Genomic DNA, 14,745 nt, shown 5'->3' with positions numbered 1-14,745 from the left:
CTGGGATGTCATCCTTCCCTGGGGCTTTTCCTAAGGACAGTTTTTCTAAGGCCTTCTTTAGTTCTGCCACAGTAGGTTTCTCGGCCATGAGTGGGATGTTCTCATTGGTTTTGAGGGCATAGTTGGTCATGTGGTACTGTCACTTTCTTCGTGGGAGCCATTGCTTTCTTTATGCCATAGTACGTGCCTCTGATGTTTCCAATCTCTGCTGCTGACTGGATGGTCTGACAGAGCTGAAGCCAGTATTCATTGGTGCATTGCCGTGCTAACCTCTGCTCTTTGCTTCGGGTAGACCTGTATGCCTGTAGAGTCCTCTGACAGGGAGATTGCTTGTATTCCAGGTGAGCACTGCAATGCTCTTCTTTAGCTGGCATGAGTGTGGCGGAGTTAGCCTCAAACCAGTCATTGTTCTTTGACTACTTCTTACCAAAGATCTTCATGGCTGTGCTGTACACAGTCTCTCTGGTATGATCCCATCTCTCTTTGACACTGCCATTGGGAGGTTCTGAATTAAGCATCTTGGAGAGGGCATAAGTGAATTCCTCAGCCTAGTCTGTATATGATGTCTTTCTCACGTCATTGTTTGGTTTACACTTTTACCAAGAGCAGCATATCTTCTTTGGCTGAAGCTTCATTTTGCAGCACACCAGTGAGTGGTCAGTGTCACAGTCAGGGTTAGGGTTATTTAGAGGGTAAAGGTGGACCATCAGAATATTTTGCAGTAATATAAAAATGAGTTTGAATATTAAATATTTTATTTGAAGAAATTATATAATTTAGAAACATTTAAACATATGGGAAGAATTCTTTACAAGATTTCAAATGGAAGTCCAGTTCCACAGGTCATTATAAAAACTACAAGTTCAGATATTTGGATCATAAAAGGAAGATGCACCTCTTAAAGATTGCAGTCCAAGTTGGAAGACTGGAAGGTCCAAATGTATGTGGACTCGTGCTATCAAAAACACTGAACATTATATAACAAGATGACAAATTAAGAGTCATGTAGATAGCTGTTATATATTAGACAAATGGAAGCAATTTATAACATTTCTTTTTACAGGGACTCATGTGCTAGCATTCCTGGATTTTCAGAAATGGTAAGTACTTTTTAGATGTACATGTAGTTAGAATAATCATTGATTTTCTTGCAAGAAAAGGAAGAGAGAAAAATCAGATCAGTCGGCAATCATATCACATATGCATGATCTAGCATACAGTAGATGTTGCTTTGGTATTGTTGAAAATTATGCAATTTAATATATTTTTTATAAAACTTTTTTTCTTCTAAAAGTATTTGTTTATTCTACACTCATTTCTGACAGATAGAAATTCATGTATTAAATTTTGATTGGAATAATCCATTGTTTAAGAACGATTGTTTTTACAAAATTTTGATGTTTTGGAAGGGAAGGCTTAATTAAATCTGTTAGTCATTAAGTATATTTTGAAATATGGGGATAATAAATCTACAGGAATTTAAGCCATTAAAAGTGGTTTTAATATTGCAAGTTTGGTTATATTTTTACATATTTGCAACATACCATACTTACTTGCTTATGAGTCGAATCAAACTGCAAACAACAAAGATTCTGCTCTTCCATAGAATATTGTACATGCAGATTGGGGTCTACATTGCTTGTTCTACTGATTACTCGTTATGCAACTGCAGATCAGGGTCTGTGATGTTTGGCATTTGCTATCCATCTGTCGACTATCATTTGTTTTTCTAGCCCGTAACTTTGTAAGATTTGGAGAGGTTTTAATGAAATTCTATCCAAACATATATCATGACTAGGTGGTGTGTTATGAGCTGTAGCCATACCTCTTGCCTCATGATGATGAAAAGGGATGGAACATTAATAATGTAACTTGTATCCTTTGTAAGAGTGTTTTTTTAAACAGCTAAATAGATTTAAAAGAAACTATGATCATATATATATATATATATATATATATATATATATATATATATATATATATATATATATATATATACATACATATATATATTGTGTTGTCAGCCATAGTCCAGGCTATATAATGAACAGAGTGCTTCAAAGTATGGGGCAAAGCTGGCTCAGTTAGATGCACAAATCAATTTTCGAATCTTGGGAACTTTTTTTTCCCCTTTTTTAAAATTATTATTACTTTTTTGTTCTTTTACTTTTTTACCATGGGGGAAAAAAGTGCTAAAGTTGGCAGTGAGAAACAGGAAACGTATTTTTGCATGCCTAGTTCTCCGATTTGTTTCCTTTTCTCCAGCATAACTAATTTCAATTACTTTTAAACTATTTTAATGATGTGTAACTTTGGAACCACAGAAGACATTTTTATGATATTTTGCTCAAGCGCACATCATAATTAGATAGTGTGTTGCATGCCATCCTCATGTCTCCCTCTAGAGTATAATTTATAAAGCTATTTTAATGAAACTTTGCTCAAATGTATGCCAAGGCTAGATGGTGTTACATACCATAGTCACTCCACTTTGTCAAGGTCTTGGCAAGGGAAAACATTGTATATACTTGCTTATTGATCATGTCAAACTGCAAACAACTAAAATTCTGATCAGCCATAGCATAATGTGCATGCAGATCAGGGTCTGTGTTATTGGTTCTACTGATTACTCTTAACAAACTGCACAGACCCAGATCTGCTGGTGCAGTATGTTAAAGCAGATCATTGTCTCTGCAGTTTGCAGTTGCACTCAGTTTATAAGTGAGTACAGTATATACAGTAATTCTTTGACTTGTTTCCTTTTTGAACCACTAAATATATTTTACTGAACCAGTTATTTTTCACATCCTGTAAAATGCCTTCTGCCTCAAATTGAAGGTCATGCAAAGGGAAAGGACATTCCTTATTGGCAGTATAACCTTTAAACCACTGAAGATATTATAATAGGGAAATTTTAACTGGTTATATATCATGACTGGATATTGTGTCACATCCCCTTGCTTCAAGTTTAAGGTTGCTGCAAAAGAAAATATAAATGTACGTCCTCTAGCCATATACTTTTGAACCAATTAACATATTTTGTTTAATGACTTCACTGATGTATTCAGAGTTATTCCCCCTGCTTCAAGGTCACATCTAGGGATAATATAAGACAGTTGCATGTTTCCTTATCAAGGTGGTCATTTTCTGTGTCCTGTTGATACTCTGATGGAATTTTACCCAGGTCCACACCTTATCGTACAGTAGTCAAGTCCTTAGTTCAGAAGATCAAGGTCATTAGTAGGGTACAACTCACATGGTTGGCGTATAATGTGCCATCTGTGTTTTAAAAAATTATATTTGTTTTAGATACTAATCCAATAAAGAATTTTTATTGGAACAGTAGTTCACTTAACCCAAGGAACTTATGGCATGGTCCTTTGTCTCTTGAACAATATGCATCTTCCATTCACAGTGGTTCTACAACAATTACCCCCTGTCCCCGGTCATTCACCCCACCCCCAACCCCAATTGTTTAACCATCAGTCAATTACCCCCATGTCAGTTATGCTCTGGACAATTTCCACATGGCATGGTTATTTCTCTGCATAAAATATTGTTGTTTTTTTTTTAGTATAAATTTATAGAGCAGCGTATGATGTATTACTATGTATTCAATTTCAAAAGCCACAATGCTTGATTAACTGAGAGCTTCTTGAATTCCATGAGTGTGACATCAGTGTTAAATACTACAGAGTACTGCAGTGTTAAATACTATGGAGTACTGCAGTGTTAAATACTAAGGAGTATTGCAGTGTGTTAAATACTGTGGAGTACTGCAGTGTTTCATACTAAGGAGTACTGCACTGTTAAATACTAAGGAGTACTGCAATGTTAAATACTAAGGAGTGCTGCAGTGTTAAATACTATGGAGTACTGCAATGTTAAATACTATGGAGTACTGCAGTGTTAAATACTACGGAGTATTGCAATGTTAAATACTAAGGAGTGCTGCAGTATTAAATACTACGGAGTACTGCAATGCTTAATACTAAGGAGTACTGCAAGGTTAAATACTAAGGAGTACTGCAATGTTAATACTAAGGAGTACTGCAATTATTATTACCCATTATTGCTTTTACATCAGCATTATATAAAGAGTAGGCAGATTAAAGACATATTGGAGAGTTTTAGAAGTAATCCAAATTACAACGAAGTTCTCCACTTAATTAAGGTCATAAAATCTGTCTGCAGGTAATGTATTGTATAGTAGTATGTGTTATACATAGAGTATGCTGTTTAAATATATCATACCTGGACACCCACTTTTTCACATGAAAGCATCTTGTTATTAACCGATTTGGCCCCGATCCCGTCTGTAGGTGTGATGAGGCTGTACCCTACTTCCAAGCTCTGCAGCATCAATGTCATTTAAGATACACCAACGTGGGTGGTATTAAAAAAAAGCAGACAGATATAGCTCTAAAATGATATCAAATAATCTGGAAGTTCTAGTTGCACTACAAAATACAGAGAGAAAAACCTCATTTTTTGGACCCGTTTTTTTTTCACCCAAAATTCGCTCGAGATCGGAATGCGATTTTGTGTCCGGATTTTAGACCTTTTGGCCTCAGTTCTAAGGCATACCAGTCTTAACTGCACACAGGTGAACCTTTGCAAAAACTAGGATAAGGTGGGCATTTGGAATAAATTGTGATCACTGTACAATTATGATGGGTCCATTAAGCACAAAAAAAAAAAATTCCAACTTTTACCCTTCTGCTCATGCGCAAGCAAAATAACCAATGGAAAATGATGTTTCTAATACAACTAGGCATTAGTCTCATGGAAAATCTGTTGAAAGCCGATGTATTAACGATGTATTCAGAAATAGCCCCCCCCCCGCATGTCTTTCCAATGCCCATTTCATCCAAAAACGACAAAAACCTCTGGGGCCAAATGAGTTAATGGGAGAATTTTTGTGACATCACCAATCGGAATATTACTTATTTATTTCATCATTTGTGAATCAGTATTGCACATAAGTTACCAAAAGAGCCATTCTTTGACAATTTCTAAGAAATTTCCATAAACTTGATTAACTGATTCAGCCCCGATCCCGTCTGTAGGCATGGTGAGGCTGTACCCTACTTCCAAGCTCTGCAGCATCAAGGTCATTTAAGATACACCAGTGTGGGTGGTATTAAAAAAAAGCAGACAGATATAGCTCTAAAATGATATCAAATAATCTGGAAGTTCTAGTTGCACTACAAAATACAGAGAGAAAAACCTCATTTTTGGACCCGTTTTTTTTTCACCCAAAATTTGCTTGAGATCGGAATGCGATTTTGTGCCTGGATTTTAGACCTTTTGGCCTCAGATCTAAGGCATACTGGTCTTAACTGCACACAGGCAGGTGAACCTTTGCAAAAACTAGGATAAGGTGGGCATTTGGAATAAATTGCGGTCTCCATATGAAAATGATGGGTCCATTAGGCAAAAAAAAACAACAACAAAAGAAAGAACTCCAACTTTTACCCTTCTGCTCATGCGCAAGCAAAATAACCAATGGAAAATGATGTTTCTAATACAACTAGGCATTAGTCTCATGGAAAATCTGTTGAAAGCCGATGTATTATAATATATTCAGAAATAGCCCCCCAAATGTCTTTCCTACGCACATTGCAGGCAAAAATGACAAAAACCTCTGGGCCCGAATGAGTTAATATACAGTGACCACTCTGGTGACATAGTGGTTAGAGCATCCACCTCGGATGCGAGAGGTCGCAAGTTCGAACCCTGATCGAATCATACAAAAGACTTTTAAAAAATGGTACAAACAGCTGCCTCACTAGGCACTCAGCATTAAGAAGTTAATGTTAGGACTGGTTGGCCTGGTGTCAGGATAATGTGACTTGGTGGGACATGATGCTACATGCAGCATGATGCCCCTGTGCTAGACATCACTATAAACTGCCCCACTCCACTGCAGACATCGTAGCAGTATGACTGAAAAATTGTTAAAGCTACGTTAAAAATCAAAATCACACACACATACATACACACACAATATCATACAGCTGCCCCATGCACCATTCTTACCTCAGGTTTTACATATTTTTTTAGTGCATGTGCTTCAGGGAAGTAATTGACCATGGGGGAGATTGACCAGAGGCAACTGACTGGGGGTGGGGTGATTTTCCTGTCACCATTTACAGTTGTTCGTTACAACTTTTTCGTAAAAACCACTTGACCAATTTTCACATAAATATATAGTGAGCATTCTAGTTTCAAGGCCTTTCAGATTTCTTATGCGGATACCATCCTGTCACTGAAATAGAACTAAAAATAGAACAACTTGAAAGAATGTTTCTCAAATGCCACTCAACAGAATTTGAGCAAATTTATCAGGAAGCATTCTAGCTTGAATGTCTTTGCAATTTATTTAGCTGATTCTGCTGTACCATCAAATATGGTCACAGTTACTAAAAATAGAAGAACCTTTAAAGCAACTTCTCAAAAACTGAGTAACAGAATTTGACCAATTTTGACAGAAAGCAATTTTGCATAAGTTTTCAGTTTTATGCAACTGATGTCAGTCAATCATTAAATATGGTAACATTACTGAAATAAAAAAAGGAGACATCTTCAGAAAATCTGCTTAACAAGGATGGCACTATGCCATCAAATATGCCCACTGATACTAAAAACACAAATTTTTTTTAATGTCTTCTTGTCTCTTAATAGAATATGATTAAATTTGACAGAGTGCATCCAGCAGAATTTGACCAAATATGACAAAATCTTCACATCAGTTTCTTTACCACTGATGCTGATCCACTGATCCACTGCTAAAAATCCACTATTAAAATAATACAGATTATAAATGATTTCTTTTTAGAAACTGGTCAGCAGAACCTACTTTGACAGCAGTCATTCTGACATTAAGACAAATGGTGATGATTTTCCATTAATTATAGATGATTGTGCAACAACTGAGAAAAAACCCTAACAATTTCTTTGATAATGGATGCCACTAACAGCATTGGAAAGAAATGTCTACAAAATGCACCCTTTTGACCAAGATTCCTTGGCTATCTGCCTTTGGCAGTTAGGCAGAGATCATCTGTATGTGCAGTCTTAGGCCCACTTAGGTCTCTTGTGTTAGTACTCACATATTTCAGCCACTGCTTTGGCAGCACTTACATTTATTCTATCATCTAACAGATGGTTTTGTAATTCAGCCTGATATATGCACTGTAGACATGTATTCTCTTAATATTTCAGACCCCAGCAGAGCAAACTCGCATAAGAATGCAGATGGCACTTAAAGCAGCAGGTATGAATGTGTTTTGCAGTCTAACAAATTTCATGACCAAAACAATTATCTTTCCTTACAGATGAAAACACATGAACCAAAGAGGAAATATTTATTTCATTCATTTAATTTCTCCTGTTGATGTGTGGTGGTTGTTTTTTTGTTTTTTTTAATATAAATTCTGACTTAAAATGAACACATTCTTTGAACACTTTTCAGTTACATTTATTTAATGGCGAAATCTGATTTTGGCAACATGCTTTGAACTGGGATACTTGCATGTCCTAAACCTTTCCACATTTAATTAAACTTGAAGGTAAACTCCAATTAACTTTTTGGTAGAACAATGATTTTATTCATTCATTACTATGGTTGCAAGGAATATTTGTAAATGACCAAGGTTAACAACACTTCTGGTGGCAGATCAACAAAACTTGCCTCTAACTAGACTATTTCTGATTCGATTTTGATCAAACTTTGAATATGGGCTTATATCAAGAACTCAGACTAGCTAAAAATGAATTCCACTTACATTTATTAGATGATCTTGTATCTAATTGACTGAGTTTGTTACCTCTGGATAACATACTTCTGACTGAGTCTAGTTCTAAAACTTGGAAATACAGTCTTGTATTATTAAGAGCTTGGATGGTTTAGGTATTGAACAAGATTTACGCATACACCGCTCCCTCGATAACTCGCGCCCGGATAACTCGTGATCCCGCTTATAACGTGGCATCCGTCTTGGCTCCTGATTTTTTCCAGAGAAAATGTATTTAAAATATCTTTAAAATATGCTGAACATGAAAAAATTACGATAAGAATTGATAAATTAAACCTTGATACATTGCTCGTTTTATCATCGAAAATGGTGATTAAAGCCCGTAAAAATACAATCCATATTTTGAAATTTGCAAGTTCTAAAGAAGAATTAATTTCAGAGATCTTGAAAACGCTTAATTACGCGTATTTGGACGCCAATTTTTGATCTGGGACGCAGAAAATCACTGAGGCGGGAGTCCTCCGTACGCATGTAATAGGTGCGCGGGAAAATTCAAAGATTTGCCGGTCCTGTTTCAGCCACCTGCTTTGTAGGAAAATGTGTTGATCAGTTAACTGTGCTGATATTTACAATGACAGAATTCAGTGACTGAAAGACTCTTTGATGTACTGTTGCCATTTTATAAGAGTACATTATAAAAAAAAAGAAAGAACATGATGCAACAGCTAGGCGGCTAGTTCAAAGGCTTTGACTAGCGGCCGAGTGAGAAAATGTACTGATATTTAGTGATTGAATTCAGAGGCAGAAAGACCCAGTTTTAAAATCCTAGCGAGACCTCTGTTTAAAGATATCATATATTATGTAAGTTTTTATGATAAATAGTTGTCAGTATACTGTAAATAAACAGTCTGGTGAAATAGCAATCAATGAAAACTTCTGGTAAATTCTAACAGGTGGCAACAGAGAATGAAAAAAACACCAATTAAACGTCTTCCTGTGTGAAAGTCACATTCTAATCCTTTAATTCCGTTTCAGTGTAAACATTATAATCACAACATATTCTGTTCATTGAAAACATGAAAAGAGTCAATCGACAGTCACGTCGAAACCCGTGAGTACTTCTGTGAGAACCTAATTACATGTACATGCCGGCTTTGTTTTGATCAACAACTTGGGGAAGTGTTTGTTGCATTAAAAAAAAAATCGATTACAAGAGACCTTGGGTACTGGATTAAGGGTCTTTGAGTTGCCTTTGACGTAAAGCAAAACAGTAACAGAGACAACGACGATGATAGTGACTTCGAATGTTTCAGTGAAACTGATGTCATTAATGCTGAGGCTGTTTGGGAGAAATTTGTACAGACTCATGGTCCTGAGATGGGCATTTCTCTTGATGATATGGAGGAGTGGATTTGTGCTGACAATGATTGTCCCACAGCCGAATACATGTCAGATGAAACTATAATTATTTCTATAGCGAACAAATTTGCAGCAGAAGACGATTCTAACTGGAGTAACACAAGTGTTGAAAGTGATGCAGATGCAGATGTTGCACCCCCACCCCTCAGCACAGGAAGCAATCAGATATTTTGATATTGCCATAAGGTGGCTGGAGACCCAAAATGTTGACTACGTAAAGCTCATGCAGTTGAGAAATCTGAGGGATTTTGCTCGGCGGCAGAGAAACCAAGGAATAACACACAAAAAAAATAACTGATTTTTTTCAAAAAGTGAATTGATATTTGTCAAGCGTGGCACAAACGGCAAGTATTAACTAAAAGAGTCGATCTTTTGTATATTAAAAAAACGTCTAATTTGGATCAAACAATAAAACTAGAATGTATCCAATTCAACATAAAAATTAGTGACATAGTACACAATGTTTGAAGTGGCACACATGTTAAGCGAATGGAAACCACATGGAATAATGTTTTCGATGATCGCCTCAATATACTGTAATTTATCCTGAAATTAATGTTGTCCTATGAGGAAATAATAAAGTACACTGTTATGAAGAGATATTTATTAACATTTAATCTCAGAATGATTATAAAGTGAGTATTCAAGAGTATAATATGCCTACCCCCCCCCTTATTTCTCCGTTATGTCGTCAATCACTTTATTGGTTTTGGGCTTATTTTATAGGTCCCTCGATAAGTCGCGCCTCACTTATAGTGCGGTCGATATTTCTGGACCCCGATGTGTGCGAGTTATTGAGGGAGTGGTGTACTAACATGGTGATCTTGCAACTGATTGGATGAGTAGTTATCACTCTGAAAGCCATGTTTCTGACCCAGTTTTGATCAAACTTGGATTATGGGCTTATATCAAGAAGATTTTGAATGATGATAAAAATAATTAAGATTTATGCATATTATTGAAGTTATCTTGCATCTGATTGGCTGAGCTGGAGCCTATTACCGCTCTTGAGATCACATTTCTTATTCAATTTTGATCAAACTTGGAACGTGGTCTTATATCATCATGATCTCAGTTGAGTTTGATAATTAAATTCATATCTAAGAATGAAGGCATCTTACATCTGATTGGCTGAGCTTGTTACCACTCTAGAAACCATAATTTCTGATTCAGTAACGAGTAGATTTGGAATTAGTGTTGGGTATTGAATTAAAAATCATATTACATGAAATATTGCAATATGTTGATTTAAAATAGGATTACAAATTGATGTTTATTGAAATAAATTGACAACTGTTTCTATTGTCAGCCACCTAATGAGCAATTTTCCCAGAATGGCTCTTGTTAATATGGTAGGCTAGATTTGTGATTCAACCAGAAAACTTAATGTAAGCCTGTCATACTCTGCACAAAGCAATTTCCTCATCAGTATTCCCATACATATTTTTTCTTTCTTAAAGCAGAAGTAAGTCCATATGGCCAACCAAACTTTTGAATTAATTACCTGCTTGTACTCAGCCATACTTACAACACTTATTGCTCAAGGTCATTGTCAGTTAGTCATCAGTGTCAGCAAGGTGCTTATTTGTTAAAAAATAGAATTTAAAACTTCAAAGGGATGAAGATTCACATGTAACTTCTATTTACCCATCCTGCCTCTTCCAGGGAAACAAAATACAGTGTATAAATGTTACTGAAACAGATGACCAAAGGTACAGGAATGGAATTCATTAGGCCACTTTCATTCAGAAGCTATTTGAAGTGGTGAAATATTGCTATATTAATTTATAAATATAATAAAGTTCCATTGCAGCTTATTATCCAAATTTATTTCAGTATCGTACTATACCAATATAAGAAATTTATATTGTGATTATTGTATCACCGGTTTAATACCATAGTATACCAGTATCCAGTATTATTGCACACCCCTACATGGAATATGGACTTGTATCATCAGGGTCTCCAAAAGTTTTGATGTTTGATAATGAATGATATTCATGTACAAGAATGAGGGCATCTTGCATCAGATTGGCTGAGCTTGTTGCGACTCTGGAAGATGTATTTCTAATCCAGTTTAGATTAAACTTGGAATAACAGGATCTCAGAAGAGTTTGATAATGAATGATATTCATTCATATTAATATGGTGTTCTGGCATGTGACTGGCTGAGCTTGCTACCATTCTGGAAGCCATATATGTTATCTGATATTGATCAGACTTGCAATATAGACTTATGTTCATCTCACCTAAGAGCGATAATCAACAAGAGCTATGCATATTAATGAGGTGATCTTGCATCTGATTGACTGAGCATGTTACCATTCTAGAAACTGTACTGATGATTCAGTTTTCATTTTACAGCAAAAACTCACAAAATCAGACACTCAGTAGACAGAAATCACCATAAGATTGAAATATCTATTTTTTTTTCTTTCTTAAATATCAATTTTTCCCTAATAAATCAAAACACGTATTTGGAGAACCAAAATAAATTTCATTTTTGCACTAAAACTACCCTCATAAAACTGAAACACACTTAAAACTTGGAAATGTGGTTGAGCTGCTAAATTTGATAAAATGATGATATTTAAGGTGTAGAAATAGCATGGACACATTATGTAACTAAAACACACACCAGACTAGGCCAGATTATTTACCATTAATAAATACTTTAGTAGGTATTTTAGTGAGTCAGTCACCTGGAAATGTCCCAAGGCCATCCAAGGTAAAAACAATACTCCACACATAAGTCAGTCACCTGAAAATGTCCCAAGGCCATCCAAGGTAAAAACAATACTCTGCACACAAATCAGTCACCTGGAAATGTCCCAAGGCCATCCAATGTAAAAACAATACTCTGCACACTAGTCAACACAGATTAGTTCAGGCAGTCTGGAAAAATGGAGTCTCTACTTCTTAAAGAAGGATTAGCTTCTTGCTAATAACTAAATCCTTGTAGATAAGCCAGTTAAGAAAGAATTTATCTGCTTATTGTCTAATCATGTTTGAGGTTATTAGATTGTATAAAATGATTAAAATAACCTTCTTTATTAAATATTAGGCTTTGATAATTAGACCTGCAGACATATGTTTGATACTTTGCTGACAGAGGTTGACAAAACAGTTTTGGAAGTTACATACATTGCGCAGCTAATTGTTCATTCAAGTTTTAACAAGCAAACAGCTTTTTTATATGTTTGCTGTCATACTTGTACACAGCCACAAAAGTTGTCTAATAATTACTTTTCTCTCTAGTCATATAAGTTTTTTCCTATTTAAAAAATGCACATAGACAAAATTTTCTTGCTGTCTCTAGATCATTTTAAAACTATTAACTTAATTTTTTCTTTTTATAATATACAGATTTTTTTGGGTGCAAAATATAAGGCTGGAATCGATGACAATGTGCATGTGTGTGTACATATATATAAAAGAGAACTTTCTGTGATACCGCCAATAAGGTAAAACTTTGAAAAAATTAACATTAAATTTGATCCTAAGTGTTTTCATTTTCACACTACTATACAATTTGACTTAAATCATAAAAGGTTCGAGTGAGTAAAGTAATGAGCAGAATAGGTGGCTATTAATGATGTGATCTGTCATATAATTTTCACATCTGTTCTACCGCCAATTAGGCAGAACTTTGAAAAAATTAAAATTAAATTTGATCTTAAGTGGGTTTTTTGTGTATACAATTTGACTTAAATCATAAAAAGTTTCAGTGAGTAAAGTAATGAGCAGAATAGATGGCTGTTAAGGATGTGATCTGTCATATAATTTGCTAAGCATGGTAATACTTTACAGGGTACATTAATTATGACTTTTATTCCATTAGGCCAAAGGACTGTATGACATTACCCTGCATCCTTAATATGTCATACATCATCCATCATGCTGATGACTGGGAACCATGTGTCTGTTCCAGTTTCTGTCAAACTTGGAAGGTGGGCTAAGTTACACATGCATATTAATGGGGGTGACCTTGAATCTGATTGACTAGGCCTGTTACAACTCTGTCTTATTTCTGATCCAGTTTTAATCAAACTACATTTGCATATGAATAAGATCTAACAAGAGTAGATCCATAACAAGAAAGAGCCAAGCATAATTAATGAAGTGAACCTGTATATGACTTTACTGAAGGTGACAGTTTTGATTTATAGCTAACCTTGTTCTTTGGCTAATTGAGATTATGGTATGTCTCAGCATCTATAGTGTGTCATGTGTCATTCATGCTTTCATCATCAACTGCTTGTTATCACTCTGGAGACTGTAGTTCATGTTTTGTTCCAGCTTGGTAAATAAGTTAATATCATTGTCTCAGGTAGGTTCATTAAGAAGTGAGATCTGCACATATTAATGACACTGAGTAGTCACTTTTCTGATATTGAAATAACTGCAAACACTTACTTTCTTCATATAGATCTGTTTAACAGCTTTTCAAAAACAGTCTAATTTTTAAAAATATCTCTATTAGAAAAAAGGTTATGCAACTTTTTAAGTTCCAACTTTTTTTTTTGTTGAGATGTTGTTATGAAATTTGATATTGTGATTGCATTGTTCCTGCTGAATTCATTGCTCTCATTAAATCTGTTGTCTGACTTCAGTATTTTCAGTTATAAATGAAAAGTATATAAACATTCACATCTTCTATGACATTTAACTTAGTACATATATATCACATTAGCAATAGTTCATATGTAAAACAACTTCAAAAACAACAAAAATGCAATGTTTATTCATAATTGTCATTGAAACAATGTTGCAAGACCTAATTTCATGAATAGGATTCAAGTTGGTTTCTAAATCCCGTGATGTAATATTTAGCTACTTGCAGAATGGACCATGGAATGCAGCCATCTTTCACTTAGAACTAACATTTCATTATCATATACCTGCAAACAAATGTATCACTTTCAGACTTTGTATTTTTTTTGTTTTGTATTTTGAAAACATTGATCCTATCAAATGTTATCATAGCATTGGGAATTTAAGAACCCACTTTAAGTGTGTGTAGTTACTTTGCTATGCTCGTCAAAGTAACAAATAAAATTGTCATACCAAAACATTGCATTTGTCTGATAGTGATACAATTTTTTATCATTATGTCATCAGACAATGTCCCATTACAAAATTTAAACAAATGCAATAACAATGAATATAAGGTTGAACATATTTTAAAACCGCTGACTGTTTGCCAGTTCAGATATTTATAGCATTGACAACTTGAGCTTATTTATAGTGGATGAAAATCTACGCTTTGCATGTTCATTTTGCAACTGTATAATGTCTAAACCATATAACAAGTATTAATACAATAAAATCTGTTAAAAAGATCATTTTAACATGTTCTTCTGGCATGCAGATTTGTATGAAAATAATAAATTTAGTTTTGGAACATCAGTTGTGGAAAGGTTAACATCGTTATCAGCTGTTAGAAAATTCAAATATGGTGGACAATGTTGATGCGGGGAGATTAAAATGTTTTAGAAATTCAATGCTTGTTGCTGTTGGTTTATAAATGTTTCCATTATATAAATTGGGTAGCAAAATAAAGCAT

The 14,745-nt window shown here is 34.8% G+C and overlaps 1 protein-coding gene across 2 annotated transcripts in view; it reads left to right on the top strand.

Annotated features, from left to right (window-relative positions):
- LOC149800000 (uncharacterized) overlaps nucleotides 1–14,745 on the top strand; it is a 36,215-nt gene that overhangs the window by 9,104 nt on the left and 12,366 nt on the right. For both annotated transcript variants that reach the window (XM_089959532.1, XM_089959533.1), the window contains exons 5-6: nucleotides 1,064–1,100; nucleotides 7,228–7,279. In XM_089959532.1, the coding sequence (XP_089815658.1) occupies nucleotides 1,064–1,100; nucleotides 7,228–7,279 (89 nt within the window). The remainder of the gene's footprint in view (nucleotides 1–1,063; nucleotides 1,101–7,227; nucleotides 7,280–14,745) is intronic.

The sequence above is a fragment of the Sinohyriopsis cumingii genome, chromosome 5 (assembly GCF_028554795.1).
Source record: "Sinohyriopsis cumingii isolate HCF-2022 chromosome 5, ASM2855479v2, whole genome shotgun sequence".
NCBI classification, from domain to species: domain Eukaryota; kingdom Metazoa; phylum Mollusca; class Bivalvia; order Unionida; family Unionidae; genus Sinohyriopsis; species Sinohyriopsis cumingii.
This window is presented reverse-complemented; position numbering and strand designations above follow the sequence as displayed.